At 38.7% G+C, this 22165-nt stretch overlaps 2 protein-coding genes across 2 annotated transcripts in view; both read right to left on the minus strand.

Moving 5' to 3' along the window:
- The window catches only part of LOC112057716 (uncharacterized), a 241449-nt gene that overhangs the window by 87055 nt on the left and 132229 nt on the right, over nucleotides 1–22165 (minus strand). The window lies entirely within an intron of this gene.
- On the minus strand, nucleotides 57–21103 carry LOC112057709 (kinesin-like protein Klp61F). Its single transcript, XM_024098230.2, has 20 exons — nucleotides 20869–21103; nucleotides 19864–20011; nucleotides 18703–18852; nucleotides 18077–18295; nucleotides 17697–17785; nucleotides 15778–16017; nucleotides 14973–15226; nucleotides 14036–14265; nucleotides 13209–13372; nucleotides 11935–12074; nucleotides 10589–10680; nucleotides 9469–9672; nucleotides 8918–9085; nucleotides 8271–8643; nucleotides 7687–7802; nucleotides 6815–6946; nucleotides 5759–5981; nucleotides 4376–4488; nucleotides 3283–3549; nucleotides 57–2071 (listed from the first exon to the last, which is right to left on the minus strand). The coding sequence occupies exons 1-20, from the start codon at nucleotides 20931–20933 to the stop codon at nucleotides 1937–1939; spliced, it is 3522 nt and encodes a 1173-aa protein (XP_023953998.2). The 5' UTR covers nucleotides 20934–21103; the 3' UTR covers nucleotides 57–1936.

Here is a 22165-nt window from a genome sequence, read left to right on the forward strand (position 1 = left end):
CTTCGTTCTGAAATACATTTAGTTCAAGAGGAGAGAGATAAAATAAAATATCTATATCATTTAAATTTTTACTTTATTATATCTTATCTTATAATAAAAAATGTTTCAAAAGGGTTTGGTAGCTCGGTGAGATTATTTCGTAATACTGTACGTATGACTATGATTTTGAAATAATAGACGTAAATGTTCCAAGCTCAGCTATTCGCTATGCGCACACATGCAAAATTTTGTGTTTATATGCATTATATATTTATGTATATATATTTATATAGTTTTTACTCCTAAACACACAACTCGGCATTGTAGACAATATTAAGCACTGACTGCCAGCGAAGGACTATTTGCTATTATGACCACTTTCGCTGAAAAGACAAATTATTTGATAAAAAAATATGGCTAAATACACAAATTGCGAATGGAAAAAAAAGACTTTTCGAATGTCACGATTAATAATTTTTACATTACGCGACCCTTTTGAACACAATCTCTTAATAGTCGAAAACTAAAATATTAAATTACATAATAATATAAAAATGTGTCAATAAATGCTATTTAAAACAAACAGTTGTTTAAAAAGAGCAATAAGATAGTGTAAAAACATTTCTACAGAAAGTTCATAATTTAAAAAATATAATGTAAAAACAGAATTACAGACAGTACAGTAAGTAGGTTTTATCAAAATTGATTAATTGTTCAAACTCCGGTACGTTAAGGCTGCCAGTCCACCTAAGCGGAGCGAGACATCGGAGCCGAGAAACGGAGAAATATTAACCAATATACAGGGTGCTCGGGAGTATTTCCCATAACTTCCAAGATGTTAACGAGTCCACTTATAGGAGCCGAATTGCTTAACTAATATTATTTTAACAAAAAAAAAATAAAAACTTTTATGTTTTTATACAAAGTAATTCAAATAATTCTGACTATCTTTGCATTTTAACATACGTACAACTTGGCTACGTCATAATTATAAGGATGCGTATTAGGGATATATTTTAAGATCTATTTACAAAAGATATAATAACCGAGTTGGCCTTCTATAGGCCTTAGAGACATATGCCTCACTTGTCAACTATCCGTTTTTTTTTCTTTATAGATTTACTGAAGATGGTAAAATCAGCTCTTCTTTCTATTTATGTGAATATACAGGATGCTCGGGAGTATTTCCCATTAGTCTAGGGTTATATTCTTTAAGGAAAACTAATTAAAAATGTCTAAGGAATCAGTTGTCCGAACCGGTGCGGTGGTAGAATCTTTACAAATAGTCAACTGACATATCAAAAGTGCTTGTAAACTGAGCCTACTTGAAATAAATGAATTTTGAATTTTGTATTCGGAGTAAAAAATATTTCTTTTGTAGATTGTGATGATGATGATCTAACCAAACTTATTCATTGATAAATATCATGAAGTAGCTTACTAGTCAAGCGCGGAGTGGCAGTTGCAATATGTCTTCGATGTCGACAGTCTTACCATTACGATCACGTATTTTAAATACAAGGATAGATAAAGGCATGTGTTACATGGATAGTCGGAAGTACTTGAATTACTTTGTATAAAAACATAAAAAAGCTTTTTTGTTAAAAAAAAAATAGCTGAGCAGTTTGGCTCCTATCCACTTGACCCAACCTAGCAATCAGGTAAATAAACATATTCGAGCGTAAGCCCCACCCCCCCAAAAATCTACCAAAATTCTACTAAAAGCTACTAAAAACGTTACGACTTATTCATCGCGCGTATTTGAAAATAATATACCACGTCGTGCAGGGGAATATATAGATAATAACTTTACCGTTGTATTTAAACCGCCAACAAATATCTACTTTTAATAAAAAAAGGTGGACTTGTCACCTTGCAGTTATGGAAAATACTCCCGAGCACCCTGTATAACAATTCTGTGAACCAGAAGGGCAACATAGCCATAGAGACATATGTCTCAGTTGTCAGCGTTCCGTTCATATAGCGGTTTCTTGTGCGAGACGGGCGCGGGCAGTTGCGAGGGTTTCTTGAACGATGCTTGGCGACTGATGGAGTTTGTCGTGTTCTCTTTGCCTTGCTGGTCTTGTTGGCGCTGGAACAAACAGACAAATTCAATAACAACCATTCTATATAGTGCTACACAAAAGAATAGAAAATAAATGAGGGCGCTGTCGTCACTTATTGTCGTTATGGTAACCCTGCGTACTGTCATTTACCTTGATTCTTGATAATAATTGATATTTTGTTCTATACCTACTCGTAGGTAATATTAAGTTCTTATTTTTATAACCTGTTGAAAATAATATTAATCTATACTAATATAATAAAGCTGAAGAGTTTGTTTGTTTGATTGAACGCGCTAATCTCAGGAACTACTGGTCCGATTTGAAAAATTCTTTCACTGTTAGATAGCCCATTTATCGAAGAAGGCTATAGGCTATATATTATCCCCATATTACTACTGGGACGGGAACCACGCGGCGTCAGCTAGTATCTAAATAAAATAATAAATATATTTTAAAAATACTTAAATAAAATTAAAGGGTCCTTAGTCCTCTTTCCTGTCACAAAATCCGTTATTAGCGGACGTCTTCAAACTATAAACTACTCCTATGACAAATTTCATATTTTTCTATGTCAAGTGGTTTTTGACCTTTTATATATTTAGATTTACATTACAAAACAACGAAGCAAGCAATAAAACAGACAAAAAAGACAAAACTAGGATATACATTTCGCAGCGACTCAGGTTTCATTCCATTCATCCATTTCATGGATCGCCTTGGAGCATTTGATAGTGATGTAGTTCTCAACAGAGAGGTTCTTGGGTTCGATTCCTAGCTCAGGAAAATTTAGGAATGTATAATTTCTAGACTGGGTCAGATTTGGTCCACATACCATCAAGTAGACATAGTTAGGTTACCACCCTACCGACAAAGATGTACCGACAAGTGATTTAGCGTTCCGGTACGATGCCGTGTAGAAACTGGCCTTCGTGGTGCAGTAGTTTATGCGGTGGATGTATAAGGTGGAGGTCCTGGGTTCGATCCCCGGCTGGGCTAATTGAGGTTTTTTTAATTGGTCTAGCTCTGGCTGGTGGAAGGTTGTGGCTAGTAACCACCTTACCGGCAAAGACGTATCACCAAGCGATTTAGCTTACCGGTATGACGGCGTGTAGAAACCGGAAGGGATGAAGATTTTCGTCCTCCTCCACAATTTAGTCCCCTTCCATTTTAGATTGCATCATCACTTACCAACAGGTGAGATTGTAGTAACTTGTAAAGAATAAAAAAAAAAACATACCCGTTTTAAATATATATCAGTTTCTGAGGTACATTTGACAATGGGCGTGCTGTGGTTGTGGTTTTTCGCAGGCTGGTTGATATTGGTGGCGCTCTGGTTGTGGTTACTCGTCGCGTGCAGGTTGCTGGCGCTGTGGTTGTGGCGGCTGGACCTGTGGTTGCGGGTTACGACGAGGGGGGAGGGCGCTGCGAAGGCTGCCGAGTCTTCGGAGGCCGAGGACTCCGTGTCACTGCGGGGGTCTTCGCCATTTTCTACTACAATGCAGTCCTGTAAAAAAATGCTTTTTTTACATAAAATGTCTTGTTATCACCATTGCTTAAACACCTTGGCCTCTCTAGAAGTGCAGCTAGTTCCATATTAGAACGAGTATCCAAAGCTGTTTTAATAGGATCTTACCAAATTTGGCGGCAGGGAGAACAACACAAGCAGAGGAGGGAGAGTGTTGATCGTTCGTCAAGGAATTCCTTAACCCTACATCCAGTAGTCACAAGTCCTGGACTCTGCTTGGTGTTTTTCTCTCTACCACGCGATGGACCCGGCACCTGCATGGAATCCATGGATTGCTAAGATATTCGTCTCATAGCAGAGACTTAGCTTATTATAAGTAAAGCTACTAGTGCGAGAAAGCAATTAATCTAAGATCCTCAGATTAATTACTTAATTCCGGTATTGTTTTATTACAAAGATATAATTAAGTTACAAATACTTACAAATGAAACCAAACTTCATATTTAAGTAAACTAAAAGTTGTTGACCGTTTTATATACCACTCATTAACACAAATCGGCATTTTTAGGGGGCTCTTTACACGACGAAAACGATTACAACAATGAAACATCGATTGAGACGAATATCTTAGCATACCATGTACTCAAAGTGCGGATGCCGGGTCCATCGTACTCACCACTGTACCGCTCAGAAATAACGGCATAGTGCTCAGAGTTATTTTCTGATATAGTAACAGCCTTCTAAGCGTTATTCACGTTGGGTCATTTCACAGGTAATTTTTGTTCAAGGGCTTGTAGTCTAATAGGGTACATTATATGGTAAAATAATAAACTTCACGGTGTATATTTAGTCAGAGTGAGCTCACATCGTCGCAGCTGTTCTGTCGCATGGCCCTGAAGCGCGCCAGTATGCGCTCGTGCGGCGAGGTGGCGGCCAGCGCGCGCGGGTAGCGGTACTCGGTGCGCACCGGAGTGTTGCCTGTAACATCACATGGAAATCATTTATTTTGTAAGGGTACCAATTGGGCATTAGAAATACGAGTAGAAAGAGAGAAAGAAAATAAAATCTCTCTCTCTCTCTAAAAAAAGGAAGAAAGAAAATAAAATCTCAACATCGTTGCTGACAACATAGATTTATTTCATTGTACTTTAGTGAACTCACAAAGGCTGCCCAGTGGGCTATTTGTTATAGTACCTAGTTAAGTTTATGATTTTTTATTGTTTTAGTTTTTGTTACTTGTAAAGTGTATATGGCTACACTAGCGAATTGGGGATGACCTGTTATGTTAGTGTAAGTTTGTGAATAAATAAATAAAAAAAAAAAAAATCATATCTAAAAGTTACGGACAATCAGTGCCCTATTCTTATGACACAATGTCTGTCTGTAACCTGAAAGCTGAAGCAGGGGATCAACCCAAGGAACATAAAGGAGAATCTCAAAAAAATACTTTCTTCAGTATCATAAGAATAACTGATCTTAATAAGGTACAGAGTCGGAGCAACCTGTATAATATGTGGTATTATTTATCCAATGCGCGCACATACCCTCACTTGATAAATTTAATTTGTTTCTTCGGGTATGTGTGCGTTTTTGTATTATATTTTAAATAATAATTATTGTATTATATTTTATGTGTGTTGTGTATGCTGTTGTTATTTAAGTTGTTTACCGATTGCGAACTCCGAGTGCTGAAAACGATTGTCGGTGTGCGGAAAAACTCAATCGAGTTTATGTCACACTTTTAAGTTAAAATAAGAAATATTATATTTAAATAAAAATAAATAGTAACCCTTAAAAAGAAAGTGTGTACAACTCGACATATGCCGTATACTACATACAAGCATAGTATACGGCGCTGATCTTCAGCTGAGACCCGTGTGACGTCACTTCACGTTGTCACGTATGAATACATTCATTATCAACCCATATTCGGCTCATGCTCGTGTCTCCTCTCAGAATAAAGGGGTTCAGGCCAATAGTCCACCACGCTGGCCCAATGCAGATTGACAGACTTTATACACGCAGAGAACCAAGTAAACTTTCTGGTATGCAGGTTTCCTCACGATGTTTTCCTTCACGGTTTGAGACTCGTGATATTTAATTTCTTAAAATGCACACAACTGAAAAGTTGGAGGTGCATGCCCCGCACCGGATTCGAACACACCACCCTCCGGAATCGGAGGTAGAGGTCACATCCACTGGGCTCTCGTACATTACATAACATGAATACATACAAATTTACACTCACCAGATGGGTTGTAAACCGCATACTCCTGGTTCAAGCACCTCGTCTCCAACTCCTCGAGCTGGGCGACCTGCTCCCGCAGTCTGCCGTAGAACTGTTCTATCTCGCGGTAAGTGGTGGTCAGCGTGAGCTTCTGCTGGTTCTCGTGGGCGAGGCACGACGAGGCGGACTGCGCTACGGTGTTGGACACGGTGGTCAGGTCCTCTATGGTCGTCGTAGTGATGTCCTGTAATTAGTCATTTTATTGAAGTGATAACTTATTTTTAGAACAAGTTAGGTCTTGACTACAATCTCACATGATGGTAAGTGATGATGCAATCTAAGATGGCAGCATATTACTTCTCAAGAAGCACATGTTTTTTATTTATTTGCTAATTCATCATTACATTACTATTTTAACAGTCCACTACAGGACCTAACTCCTTCTAAGAGAAGGTGATTGTGGTGTTGCTGATGGTGGAGGTGGTGATGGATGATAGTGGGGGTGGGGATGGTGATGGATAATAGTGGGGATGGGGTTGGTAATGGATGAAAGAGGGGGTGGGATAGTGATGGGTGGTGGTGGGCGTGGGGATAATGATGGATGATAGTGGGGGTGGGGTGGTGATGGATGATAGTGGGGATGGGGTTGGTTATGAATAATAGTGAGGGTGGGGATGGCGATGAATGATAGTGAGGGTGGGATGGTGATGGATGATAGTGAGGGTGGTGATGGTGATGGATGATAGAGAGTGTGGGATGGTGATGGATGATAGTGGGGGTGGTGATGGTGATGGATGATAGAGAGTGTGGGATGGTGATGGATGATAGTGGGTGTGGGGATGGTGCTAGATGATAGTGGGGGTGGGGATGGTGATGGATGGATGATAGTGGGGGTGATGATGGATAGTGGTGTGGGTGGGGATGGTGATGGATGGTGGTGGGGATGGTGATGGATAGTGGTGTGGGTGGGGATGGTGATCGATGGTGGTGGGGATGGTGATGGATAGTGGTGTGGGTGGGGATGGTGATGTAAGGTGGTTGGGGCGGGAATGATGACGACGACGCTGGTATACTCACGCCGAGCGTGCCGGCGAGCGCGTCCACGGAGCGCTGGTAGAGTTGCGCCACCGCCCGCAGCGTGCCGTCCGCCTCGCCGGCCAGCCGACCCATGGACTGCCTGCTCTCCGCCGCCAGTGATGACGATTGTGCCTGTGGAGAAACAACGTACTTCAAAAAAAGTTTATTCAAGATATACACCATAGAAAAGACACCAGAAATACAATGTGCTATTTTAGAGAGCACAAATGAAGCAAAACTCCTTTAGCTGTCTTCTCAACGACAGTTTGCCCCGTCTGTTTCTACTTACGCATTCACCAGTTTACTCCCCAAGCGAAAACACGTTTGCCTTATTTAAAAAAAAAAAAAAACAATACGACTTGAGATATTAGCGCGTTAAATCAAACGAACAAACAAAGGTTTATAGATTGAAAGTATGGACGCTTGAATCATCATCATCATCATTATCATCATCATCATCATCATCATTATCATCATCATCATCAGTCATCATGCATCCACTGCTGGGTATAAATGGTCAGCTATTAGAGCTAAAGTAGTCTGAACTAGGCATAATGGTTAGCCATTAATTAGTCAGTAGGTAAGGCAGATGTACGAAATTGCATGAATGGGCCGTGCATGTGTTGTACGATGACGTCACGCACATTAAACGCTTATATCTTGAGAACCAATTAACATATCGAAATAATTCTTTCACGAGAATTTTTTATTTTCAACGGAGAATACAGAAAGCTAACAATTGATAATAGTGAACATTCTCCATTCTCATATGTTGTGATGGGACGAACCTTATTAGACCTACAATACCTCTTGATTCAAAGCCGCATGACCAACCACAACCTATAAAGCAATATTTCAGAAGCAATTATCACCTGAATTTCAGTCTGAGCCTTCTCCAAATCTATAACCAAGTTCGTCTTCACTTTTTCCACGACACTGGCGGTGTCGACGCTCAAGCACTCCACGTGGGCAGTGACTGCGGCATACTCTGAAACACGACCAAATGTTGCACTGCGTGACCATAGAATATGTTATGTAGTACAGAAGGTTAACTTCGCGACGCCATTTTAATAAATAGTGACTCTTGCTACTAGGCAATAAAGTGCAATTCAGTTCGAACAAAACTATTCGTCTAAAAATTATTTGCTTTTTTTTTATATTGATCATATTAATTTTATCTAACAATGCTAGGGATATTAATTCAATGAGCCTTTTTCCTCACTTTTTGACACTTAAAATAATGTCTCATAATATGTCGATTTGTACCTACCCCCATGCTGTTTCTAGCGGATTTTTTAAAAACCTTTATAATTTACTACTGTAGATTTAATATATTTACTACTGTAGATTTTAATTTAACCCTTTATGGAATGGGCTGTAATAAATAAAATAGCGTGGGGTATGCTAGTTCAATAATAATGTAAGATAAAATCAAATACAAAAATAATATCATTACCTAGTTTTGATTTTTCCACAAAAATGTTCAAACAACTATTCAATTCGCTCTCAAATTCTTTGAAATCTTCTTTGGCCTTCTCCATCTCTTGTTGATAAACACATAGCTTCTCATTCAACCATTCAGTTTGCTTCAATATTCTCTTCTCGCACTGCATCTTCTGTTCTTCTATTACAGTTAATTTCCTATTAACCCTGTCTTCTAGAAAACTCTTTTCTGTTGTCCATCGTTTTTGTATGCGCTCTTCAAGATTTCTCCTCTCTTCTTCTGCCCATTTTTTAAATTCAGCTTCGAAATGTTCTTTTTCCTGATCTATTTCTAATATTTCTTTGTTGAGGTATTGCTTGTGGTTTTCTGCTTCTTCTTTGACACGCTGCATTCATAAAATCTTAATAAATAACTGTTTTAAAAATCATTGAGATTGTTAAATTACATAAATATAAAAAGCTTTTGAAAAACTAACAATTAAATTAAGAAATTAGTTTTTCAACAACAATGTAATTTTTTGTAAATTTTAATTTTTGATGATAGTTTTTCATTTTATGCTGCAACATATACAGTGTAGCTGTTCGATTGACGTTACAAAAAAATATATATTTATGGTAAGAATTCCGACAAAGGTTTTGTCGCTGTAGTCAGGTACTCACCGTGATCTCGCGTTGCATGTCGTGTTCCAGTCGCCGGCACGTCGTGTGCCTGTCGTGCTGCTGTCGGCGCGCCGCCTCGAGCAGTGCGCACGCCGCGGTCCGCACGCTCGCGCCGAACGCCGCGTGCGTGTTGTGCAGTGACGTCACGTTTGTTGAAGCGTTTTGTTGCTGTAACGAAAACATGTTGTCAATTAAATAGGATAGTTGACTCAATAGTCGGTAGTTGATAGTTGTATCAAATTTAATATATAAACAATATTAGTTTCGTGTATTACATGAAATAAGGGTCGGAAATATATCGATATCATTTAACAAGTTTTATATTTATTCAGTTTTTCGTTGACATTAAAAAAAAAAAAACCATACTTAAATACTTTTATTAATAATTAATGCCGGTATATTTCGAACAGTTATTCCATTTATGACATTAATATTGTTTTTATTAAATTTGATATGAATCAACTACCATACTACATATTATATTTATATTATTATTCAAAAGGTTGCTGAGCCCTGCCCTAGGTGAAAAACCTGTGCACGCCAATTCTTACCCACTGTTGCAGGAAGCCAGTGACGTCAGCGGTCAAGTCGACTTTGCCGGCCTTCTGGAGACACTCAATGATGTAAGTGGAGAACTTCTGCAGAACATTCTCCAAGTTCTCCGTCGTCTTACACATGGTGCTTTGGAACTGACCAAAGTTGTGCTCCGTCGTTTTGCTCGTCTCTTCTTGCATTGTGCTCTTTAATGATGATATCTGGATATTATAAAAAAAGAGCGTTAGACTATAGCTCGGCAACTTCGTTCGTAACACTCCCGATGGTACGCGCGGGCCGGGGGGCGTGTAGCGATGAATGAAATACCCACGACTGACGCACATCACGTCCCCGAACGCACGATTTCACACCCGCGCAGACTTTCCCCCCGTCGCCCGCATATCATGGAAGTGTTATCAACGAACTTGTCAGACTATAGTTAGATATACCCAGAAGAAATGCTAGATGTAAAAACTACAGGCATTCGGGGATTTTTAAGAATTGTCGTGGATTATCATCTAGGTAGGTAGTAAGTATGTTTCTTGAAGGAAAATACACTTTTTTATCACTATTCTTGCTCAAGTTTACCAGTGCACCAAAGTGGCGTTGAGTAACATTTGAAGTTGTATTATTTTTTTGAATTACTTTTTTCCAATACCAACAATCTAAACAAATGAACAAACAAACCAACCATAAGTCTTTAAAAAAAACCTAAAACTCAAACGTTGTACTTTTTTTATAAAGTAGTGATTTCATTATTAAAATAGAAATCAAGATTTTATTCGAGATAAGTAAATTTCTGAGTAGTTAGAAAAGGCTTTTTCCCTACAACTCACACTTTAGTGACTGATTGCATAGAAAAAAAAACGAATATAAAATCTCAAGTTGACTGGAACTGGGAATCAAACCCAGGAATTCTTTATTGAAAACCAAAGTACTATTATATTATATTACCAATTGCACTAAAGAGGTATTCAAAAATAACATTCTTTTTTTTATTCTTTACAAGTTATTACTTATTAGCTCTTGACTGCAATCTCACCTGATGGTAAGTGATGATGCAATCTTAGCGGGCTAACTTGTTGTTGTTAACGTACCGGAACGCTAAATCGCTTGGCGATACGTATATTCCCTTACCTTATTCAGAGTATCCATTGAGTGCTGCACAAGATTGTCTAACTTCTGTTTGTTTTCGTTATTACTCTTCATATTGTCTGCTGAGTATGATTCTGATAAAAAAAAAATAATAATCATAATGAATGTATGTTCCATCATTGTCAACCCATATTCGGCTCGCTGCTGAGCTCGAGTCTCCTCTCAGAATGAGAGGGGTTAGGCCAAATAGTCCACCACACCGGCCCAATGCGGATTGGCAGACTTCACACAACGCAGAGAATTAAGAAAATTCTCTGGTATGCAGGTTTCCTCACGATGTTTTTCCTTCGATGTTTTGAGACACGTGATATTTAATTTCTTAAAATGCACACAACTGAAAAGTTGGAGGTTCCCCGGACCGGATTCAAACCCACAGCCACCGGAATCTGAGGCAGAGGTCAATTATTGCAATGTAGATTTAGGTTTCTCAAATTATTAGTAGTAGTTCAGCATGTTGGCATAGTCTAGTCTTTTTCAATCAGTTTGATCCTCTGTAGTTTTGCAAATTTGGCTTATTTCTATTAGCCAAATATAAAAAAAAAATATGCCATAATTCTCAGAATTTTAGCCCGCTTCGATTGAGATATCGCTTATTTATCTATATAGCTATCCTTCCATTGTAACGATTATTGGCAGGTTTGTTATTAACCAATCAGACTATTTGATTTATATACTCGGCTAAAACATCATACATCTATGCACAGATATAAGAAGTTACTAGATTTATAGAGTGCCAATACTTTGTATTGAACCCAGCGTACCCAGGGGCGTGGCCTAAATGGCTGTTTAATATTTAGTGAAAAATGAAATATGTCACCCTTACATTAGAGTTGAATATTATTTATTCCTTTTGTTACCTCGGAACAACTATTGTATAGGACCTGCCTCGCTATGTGTTACTTTTCTGTCAAAGTATATGATCGACCGATCTAATGTGATTATAAAAACTGTCTCTATAGAATCGATGTTAAATAGTTGTAATCGTGTTCGTCGGTTAAAGAGTTCCGTAAAAATACCTTTTTGTATAGTTAAATGGTGTAAAAAACGTACAAAAACTTCTAGTTTAGTATAAGATATATACCAAATTAAGCTTGTTTTCCTCAGAAAATGACAGACAATTTTGTTTGTGACTATGAGTGCGATACAGGTCCTTCTATAATTGGTCTGAGTTTTGTTACAGAACAAAACAAGACTGCTAGTACATGCGCGGACACGCTTGCGATGTTCCGCACACCCGGGTGTACGCGGGCCACGCCCCCTTGCTACTTCTATAGATTTAGCTTTTAGCGTTCTCTGTTCTGTGCATCTATGGCTCAAAAGTATCTTACCCAGCGCAGCCTGAAGCTCGCCCAAGCTCCTGGTGAAGGAAGCGACGAAGTGGTCAGCCACGGTGACCACCTCGCCGCGACGCTGTGACGACTCCTCGCGGTACGTTCGTGTCACTTCTAAGTTCGTCGACTCCACGCATCTGAGTTAGTAAACAAAAGTTTGTTTTAGACAACCGGCAATTATTAAGATACAAAAAATTGGTGGTCGATGGGAGTAGCCACAGTGTTGTGGTCACTGTGGTACATTCGCGTCACTTCTATACTAAAGCCATATTCGATGTACTGTTTACCAAACAAATTAGAAATGAGGGTATAAATCGCTAGTCATTTTACACGTACGAGTAATAATAATTATAATTAAGTTGTTCTTAAATTAATGGAGATAAATTTGATTGATAAACTTAGAACAATATATTTTAAATAACATTGTATAAACAAACAATACATAATAAAAAATTAATAAGTAATGAAATGACACGTGTTTTCTACCTTCGTTTTAATTTTTTCGTTTGTAAACAGTACTCATCGAGATAGCCTGTATAGTCTGGCAAGTTTGTTGATGACACTCCCATGATATGCGGGCGACGGGGGGGAAAGACTGCGCGGATGTGATATCGTGCATTCGGGGAAGTAAGGTGCAAAGTCGTGTGATTTTCATTCATCGCTACACGCGCCCCGTCCCGCGCGGTCCATCAGGAGTGTTACGAAAGAAATTGCCAAGCTAGTATAGTATAGTTAGAGACTAGTATCTCACTATCTCACTTGCTCGAGGTAGACAACAAAGAAAGTGTATAGATGATGTCAAAGAGTGGTCAAATTTAAAATATTGTAAAAGACCGGAAGAGTTTTCTACACAACATGACCGCCAAACTTCATCTGGAAGCTCAGACCAATTATAGAAGGACCTGTGTCGCACTCATAGTCACGAACAAAATTGTCTGTCATTTTCTGAGGAAAACGAGCTTAGATTTGGTATATATCTTATACTAAACTAGATGTTTTTGCCCGTTTTTTACACCATTCAATTACACAGAAAGGTATTTTTAAGGAGCTATTTAATCGACTAACACGATTACAACTATTTAACATCAATACTCTATAGTATTGATGTTAAATAGTTGTAATCGTGTTAGTACAGTTAGTGACAGATTTTATAATCGGATTAGATCGTTGATCATATACTTTGACAGAAAAGTAACGTCAAGCGAGGCAGGTCCTATACAATAATTGGTCTGAGTCTGGAAGAAGGCACCTGATGATGATGATGATCTCACTTGCGTTTGTCGACGGAGTCCTGCAGCTTGGTCGCGTCGCCGGCGGCGGCGTCGGCGGCCGCCAGCAGAGCCCGGGCCTGCGCCGACAGCGCGCTCTCCGTCGCCGCCTGCTTGCTCACCAGGTGCTTCTGCTCTTCAAAGTGCAACTTCGTGGTGTTCAATATCTGCCGAATATGCCATATCATTCATTATTTATGCTATAATTAAGAGGGTATCAGGTGCCATGGGCTTAGTTGTTTGTTAGGCAGCGTGGACACCGTCACGCTGCTGGTTGTGTTAGTGATTTTGTACAAAAATGTTTTGTTGAATTTTTTGGTATGGATAACATATCAGGTAAGTAGGGGAGGAGTGTCAATACATTTGAATGGGATCCCTTAAACCTACACTCAAGGTCACAGGTTTTCTATTAAATCCTTAACTTTTATTAATTAATATCAATATATTTCAGACCCTTCTTCTTCTTCTTTCCTGTGTCTTTTCTGCACTTGGCCACTATTGGTTGGCCGTTGTACATAATATCAGACCCTTAATTATATACTGTACTAGTGGACCCGGTCAAGCTTCGCTTTGACTTATGTGCACTTCTTCCCTATCCCTACTCTACCCCTCCCTTCCCTAGCCCTACCCTTAAACATTTGTATGGGAAATAGAAAACGTTTGTTTTTATGGTTTTCCCAGCAATTATTCTAATTTTTCTCACCTTTTAAACCTTCTCTATACCTCCACCAATATTTCAAGACCAAGATAAGATAAATCCGTTCAGCCGTTCTAGAGTTTTAGCGAGACTAACGAACAGCATTTCATTTTTATATATATAGATTACTTACGTTGGTAGTGTTCTCTAGTGCAGTCTTAGTAGCACTTAGCTCGTCAGTGGTTTTGTCGAGTTGGCTTCTATGCTCCTTCAGCTGCCCGTTGAGCTCTCTGAACACTCCCTCCATGCGGTCCCGGTCCTCCTCCATAGCTCTCTTCTTGAGAAGCAGCTCTTGAATCTCCTTCTTGTATTCCTCTTGCTTTTGAGTTATCTCAACATAGGTCTCATTTGCTAAGTATACACCTGAAAAAGTTAAAATTTTTATATAATGCGACATAAAAGAGTAGAATTGTAGTAGACTGAAATTGCTCGTCATTAAAAAAAAATCGGAGTGAATTCTCAAAATGATGGTGCAAATATTGAAATAACATCATAATTAAAATAATATTTTATAGAGGCATAGTTTGTAAGATTGTAGCGGGTCACCCCCTCCTACAATCAAATTTTGAAAATTCTTTGTTTCAATAGAAAGCCGCGTAATTTGCGAGTATATATCATAGGCTATATTTTATCCCCGTATTGTCACAGGTATAGGAACTACGCGGGCAAAACACCAGAGCATCTCCCAGTTAGGATACATTTTCAATTTGATATTTAAAATTTTATATGAGAGTAGATAGGTAGGTAGATAGTAGAAGAACTGTGATATCCCAGTGGATATGACTTCTGCCTCAGATTGCGGAGGGTGTGGGTTCAAATCCGGGCCGGGGCATGCACCTCCAACTTCTCAGATGTGTGCATTTTAAGAATATCACGTGTCTCAAACAGTGAACGAAAAACATCGTGAGGAGACCTGCATACCAGAGAATTTTTTTAATTCTTTGCGTGTGTGAAGTCTGCCAATCTGCATTGGGCCAGCGTGGTGGACTATTGGCCTAAGCCCTCTCATTCTGAGAGAAGACTCGAGCTCAGCAGTGAGCCGAATATAGGTTGATAAATAATATAAATACCATTCTTTTCCCTGGCAGCATACAAATCTCTCTTCAGCCTGTCAATCTCCTCTGAATACTCTTTGAGGATGGCCTTCTTAGTCATCTTCTGGTTGACTTCTGGCTTGTTCTGTATGTTCTTGGCTCGATTGGCATACTCCAAGGTGCTCATGGTCTCTTCCAAGTCCTTGTGTCCAGGGGAGACGGTCGCTATGATGGAGGTCTTGGTGCGTCCGCCCAGAGACTCTTGGAGGATACGGGTCAGTTTGGACTCCCTGTGGAAGAAAGAGTTTGTACTAATAAGTATTTTCTTTTGGAGTTTACATTTTAAGGAAGTGTTCATATTGAATACTATTATACATTAAAAATATATACCCTCATCTGTAATTCATTAGTGCTATGAAATAAATGATACATTATGTTCACAGTGACACATTGCAAATAGGCAAATATTCGAACATTCCATTCGAAATATATCATAAGTTTAAAAATATAAGTATTAGGAAAACGTTGCTGGTCGCCGCTCAACTCAAGAACGGCTAAACCGATTTGGCTGAAAATGGGTGGGAAGGTAGCTTAAAACCAGGAGACAGACATAGAATACTTAGGGTGGGTATGGCGATCATGTCGGGCAGGGAAGGCGAGTGTTGATGCAAACCTACTCCCAAAGTCACAGGTCCTGGGACCTACTCGAGTTGTTTCCTCTACCACAAAATAATGGTACAATCACTATCGCTGCTACCAGTCATATCACAATAGGTCACTGTGGACTTTGGAGAAAATAGGCTAATCAGCCGTGATGATAAGCATCTTCAGCTTAACGAACCTGTAGGGTATGTGCGGATGGCGCTCCACCAGCGCCGTGATGACCCTGCCCAGCGTCAGCAGCGACTGGTTGATGTTGACGCACTCGCGCGCGCGCTCGCGCTTGTCCGAGCCCGCCTTGCTGATGTTCTCCGAGCCGGCCAGGTCCACCAGGTTCAGCTTGCCGATCTTCACCAGCTCCTCACCCTCGGGGCTGTTCTCCTTCATGTGCACCACTATGGTGAACACGGTGTGCGAGCGGCTGGGAATTTATTTATTTATTTGTAACTAACAGCGTTTAACAAAATATGTACAGAAAATATATAATAAACAATATAGCCTCATACAGTTACAAAAATTTTACGTATGTGTGTATGTGTGTGTGTGTGTGTGTATGTGTGTGTGTGTGTGTGCGCGTGTCTAAGAGTATGAGAAACAGAATGGACGTGTGTGTAGGTGTAATAATTGGTGCTTTGATTAATTATCAGAACACACTCATGAAACTTATCTATTGTAAAATTGGATTGATGACTTCAATTGATTTTCAGCTTAACGCTGGCGGCTCTAGGCCATGCAAGAAGCCTCTTAGCTGACGAGTACTGGACGTCCATCGGTTTTTTTTATTCTTTACAAGTTAGGCCTTGACTACAGTCTCACCTGATGGTAAGTGATGATGCAATCTAAGATGGAATCAAACTAACTTGTTAGGAGAAGGATGAATCCACACCCCTTTCGGATTCTACAAGACGTCGTACCGGAACGCTAAATCGCTTGGCGGTACGTCTTTGTCGATGGGGTCTAAATAGCCACGGCCAAAGCCTCCCACCAGCCAGACCGGGACCAATTAAGAAAACCTCAATGGTCCAGCCAAGGGTCGAACCCAGGACCTCCGTCTTGTAAGTCCACTGCGCCACGGAGGCCGTCGAAATGTTGGTAATAATGATGATGATGTATTTTCATAATGCTTTGGGAAATGTGAAATTTGATTTGATGTAAATATGGTGACTACACAAAAAAAACAGTGCAGTCTATGTATTGCAATAAAGTAAATAAAATATTCAATGCAATATACAAATACAATAAAGTAAATAAAATATTCAGGCATCTACGAAAAGATTTACCGCAATTCATTAGATTTATATTAATTAAATGTAAAAAAATGATCTGAACGACAACAGGCAAGTAAACTACAATCGAAAACTAAGTGTACTTTTAAAATTTGCAAGTATGCTTCCTCAATATTGCAGTAACCAATTAATCAACACCATTTTAAAGATTTAGTATTATTTTTATTGAAGAAACATAAAACAAAACTTTACAAAATAGAACCCAATAAACAACTTACAAGGAAAGCTTGAGCTTATCATTGACTTGGTTGCTGCAATTTCAAAGACAAAAATAAATATACTTCAATAAAAAAATTAAAACAAAATTCTTTTCAATAGGTACTACACCTTTAAATTATGCGATTTTCAAGTAATTATTTGCAAAATTTAACTTGAATACAATTTTTTTTATTAAAGTTCAATTTTCAACGAAAAAAAAAAAATAAACAGTGTGTTAGCTCCGACGCACGAATGGAGTTTACTCTTTCAGATCGGCTGTCTAAATAGGCGTAAGTTGCTCCGCAGCATACACTATGTACGTCTCAATTCTTACGCCTAAAAAGTGATAGGTGCGCAACTGAAGAGTAGCAGGCAGCGCACGGTGAAAGGTGCGCGGAATAGGTTGCACACAAAAAATGTAACACTGTCATTCATTCATCAAATTTACCCATATTTTTTTCATAGGGGAGGCTATATATGAAAAATCGATCCTTAAGGAGTAAACTCCAAAAATAAAAACATAATGCTTTTCAATAGGTACTACACCTATAAATTATGCGATTTTTCAGGTAATTATTTACTAAATTTAACTTCAATACAATAGTAAACAACATACCTGGATTGAGCATTCATGAGAGTAGACGCAACACGTTTCCTCTCCTGTCCTTGGGCCATTATTTTGAACACTTCATTCTTATTGTATACCTGTAAACAAAATATATGAACTAATTATATATCTAGCAAAACTATGTTGGTGGGGCGCTTTCCTCCCAAGCCACGTACTAAACTTTGGCGCGTCCAAAAGCAAATATAACCAATACAACAAGACAGTGATTTCATCCAAGCCGATGACAAAAGTGCTACCTTCGTAGATCCTCAGCTCAGTTGTCCAGGGAAGTCAAACGTCCTCTCATGGTATTACTCCAGCTATTATACATAGACAGTACATTACAGAGTTGTGAGAAACGTAGCTTGTTGACCAGTAACAATACTTACAGTGATTTCCTCCAATCCATTAACAATGTTGGCACCCTTGCGAGTGACGTCTTCATATATCCTCAGCTTGGAGTTGTCCTCTGTGGTTGAGAGCAGGTCGAATAGCTCCTCATTGTATAACTCCAGGTATGATACCCGGACAGTGTACTCAGTGTTGGAAATACGCAGCTCGTCAAACAGTTGGCTCAGCGCACGTGGGATTATACCAGCTAGGGGATCCTAGATGGGAAAAAAACAGTGTGGACTCAGGCGTTTTTATAAGGAAGTTTATTTATTTATTTATTTGTACTTTAAGAAAAACAATAATAAAGAAAAAAAGTAGAAAACATAGCATACATGTATGTGCAAAGGCAAAATGTGTAAAAAAGCTTCCTTACTATTATGTGCAAAGGCAGAAGAACAGTGATTATTGTTTTCTCAATGCAGTTCTTTAATACACCTTATAATGACGATTTTCACTCCCCATAGTGAATTGCCAGAAATCTTCACATTAGTGTAGAATGTTGATTTATACACCCACAACAATGTTTTCTTAATTTCTATGAAGAATATTGTCTAAAGCACTTACAACATTTTAATCCATACAAACATGGAATTTAAAGCAAAAGTGCTTTTTGAATACTCACTGTCTGCCAAGTCAACTCATCAGAAACTGCCTCGCCAACCATAGTGTGAGTCTTGCCAGTACCAGTCTGTCCGTACGCAAACACAGTACAGTTGTACCCTGCGAGGACTTCCTCTATGAGCGGACTCACCACCTCTTGGTACACCTCCACCTGGAATTCAAAATATTAGCATCACTCAGTGGGTGAAGAAGCAAGTGTGAAGAAGCAGTGTGAAGAAAAAATTGTGTACATGAATTTTACAATATTCAGTTCCTAGCTCCTTGTACCAGTGTTTAGATTCCAGCTATTCTCTTTTTTGTCTTTGTTGTGCCAGAGGAGACTCCCAGTTTTAGAGATCAGCAATTCTCTTTCAGGGTTCGCATCTCTCAAAGAGTCTCACATACAAATGTGTCAAGAGAGAGGAAAAGACTGAATGAAACAAAATGCCTCCTTTTTAAGGTTTGCTTTTATTACCTGACTAGACAAAGCCAAAAGGAAGGGATTATTTGTAAAGTGATCTATAAATGCTTAAAGAAGTTGGCAGCTTTTCTCAGTAGATTCTGTCATACAAACATAAAAGCGTCAATAGCTCACAGTTAAGGAACACAGAGAAGCTATAGGTTCAAACAGTACCCACTGTAGACCTGACATACATCAACAACATCATGTGAAGAGAAAAGACTAATGTCATCCAGTAGTTGGGAAGTTGTCCCAGTACTATCACTTACATCCTAAAGCTATGGTAGAGATTGAAATTTCCAAGTCAGCCTCTATTGGTTTATATTTATCTTTCTTTCATCTCAATGGAAAAAAATTTATGAAGCATATGAATGGCCTATGTTATGTAGCAAGACCAAAGCAAGCATGTAACACTCTGGTATCCAAGAGATTCCAATAAGAAGGTAAGAGAATGAAATCGCACTGTTTGTAGTATTGTCTGACATAAGCCTCCTCCAACTGCTTACACTGCACCCTGTCAGCCACAACTCTGGTTCAGCAAGACCCCAGAGTTAGGCAGATGTCATCTTCCCACTTTCTTATTGGACATCCATATTGTCTGATCCCATCTCTTGGATATCAGTGTTATTTGCTCCATTTTTCAGTCTTGCAACATCACATATGACCTATCTTACACCATTTCTTCTTGCTTATAAAATAAAAATATGCTTATGCTGTACAAACCTGGGTGGCAAGCGGTGGGAAAGCACGGTCGAAGGTGAACCGCTTGGTGTGCATGTTCTGCTGCGACTGGCGTACCACCACCTCGCGCCCATTTTGCACCTCAACCACCCCCAGGGACTTGATGTCACGCTCCCTCTGATTCAGAGGCCTAAAATCCAAATTCAATATTAATTCATTTTAAGTAGGCTTAGTTTACGAGCACTTGAAGCGTTAGGTCTTTCCCTTTGTTGATTCTACCACCTTTTAAGTTGCTCATTTAAAAAATCATACATTATATCACATCAGTTCATTGACGTCTACTGCAGTACATAGGCCTTATGTAGGGTCTTCCAAACATTACAATCCTGAGCCACCTGCATCCAGCGAATCTCTATTATAATTTAAATGTTAAAATCAATACAATATCTTTTACTTATAATTCCTGTGTGAAGGTGGAAGCTGATCCAAAGGCCTAAATGTATCTTTATCATTAAGGAATGCATCAACCATCAACAGTGGCATAGTTTACCTTCGTGGGGCCATGTATCAAAATTAGTTGGGGGGCCCAGTATAATATATATAAAAAACTATAGATAACTGATAACCATGATTAAAATTTACCAGACAAATGGCTGTGATTCATATAAAATTATGTGTCTATACTAATAGAGGTAAAGTTTGTGGTACTGTAAGGAGCTCTGGATGTAATGAGCCACGGGGCGCCTTTTTGTTTTTAGTTAGTGATAATAGTATGCAAGACAATACCTAACTGATTTCAAGTCTTAATAACTAAAGCACTATCATAATAATTATTTTATCTAAAAGTATAAGACTCGAAATTTAACGACAAGATCATTTAAAACATCAAGGAAGCCATGACGAAATTTTTAAAACATGAGTCATTTTATAGACAATAATTATTAATATAATTGTTTCAAAACGTATTATAAATTTCTAGAATATGTTACGACTATCAATTTTTAATGTACACTTGAAAAAAGCATAAATGAAATAATGCAGTTTTACCTTAGTCTCACAAACACTTGAATGTTTTGATTTTTTTCCTTTCGGCATCCTTTTTCGGTCGACATCTTGATAAAATAAACGACCTAATAACAATTTTCACTAACATATATTGTTTTTATCACAAAATCATTAATAAATCGTCAATGAAGTAACAATTTGCAGCAATTTTGTTTCCTGCGCTTGAGAAAATTCGTTAAATATTTTGAACTTCAAACAAATTCAAATTTCGGTTGCGTTGGATATTGCCATAATAAAAAAAATCGCTGTCAAGTTTGACTTCTAACCATAGACTAGATGTAAAAAGGCTTAGTTCACACTATCTACATAGAAATCTTGTTTATGTATTTAGTGCGAGCGAATTTTAATTACTATCATGAAAGATATTAATTATGCAAATTAAAGTATCATTTAAAACTTGTTAGGTAATTTGTTTGAAAGGGTACGTTCTTGGTTCATTCATCATTGTGTTTTTGCTCTCCTCGTAGGTTATTTTTAAAAAGACTAGAACTCAGAGCCGTAAATACAGTTTATTAGCACAAAAAGCTTAGAACCAAGAGCCGTAATGCCAGTTTATAAAAAAAAATGCCCGCAATTTCAAACGCGCGGGAACCATGAACCATGTAGGAGTTTGGCGGGAAAATCGTAGGAATTACATGAAGATAGGCTATGTAGCTCTAGCCTCTAGATTAGATCTAGATCTTTATTTACATTGGTATGCTGCATTTTAAAGCTTTATTGCTTAAAGTCACAGATTACATTTTATTCTTCATTCTGTGCCTAAAGTAGAATGCATTTTATTCAATAGGTATAGTTCTGTAAAGGACAAAGGTGCACAGGTGAAGTGAAGGTTGAACAAGAGTATTTTAAGAGATTAATTCGATTTTTTCGGTGGACTTTAGCAAAAGTTTTAGTAGAGTTCTTGCCATGAAAGAAATTCCGCGGCTAAAACTTGAACTAAAATTGACAGCACCTTAATAAAAATGACATTATGACCGCGGACCGCCATTACCAAATGACAATGAGCGCCAATATCATTAGCGTCGCGTATAGATATATACGAACGCGAACACAACATTTGATTTCTTCATAGATTCAGCAGGTCGGGGTTGGCAGCGGAATCTCTGTCGGAGATTCTTAACACCCCTTGCCCCGCCGTTACCGTAACCGCTGCCAGAGCCAGGAATAGCGGGGCTGCCGGGGACTAGGTGCTGTGTTTAGTTTTTGCCGTCCATACAATGTACTGACCACGCTGGGCATGCGGGTTGGTCAGCGCAGTGCTAGATTACTCGCGCCGATG

Source organism: Bicyclus anynana, chromosome 22 (assembly GCF_947172395.1).
Source record: "Bicyclus anynana chromosome 22, ilBicAnyn1.1, whole genome shotgun sequence".
NCBI classification, from domain to species: domain Eukaryota; kingdom Metazoa; phylum Arthropoda; class Insecta; order Lepidoptera; family Nymphalidae; genus Bicyclus; species Bicyclus anynana.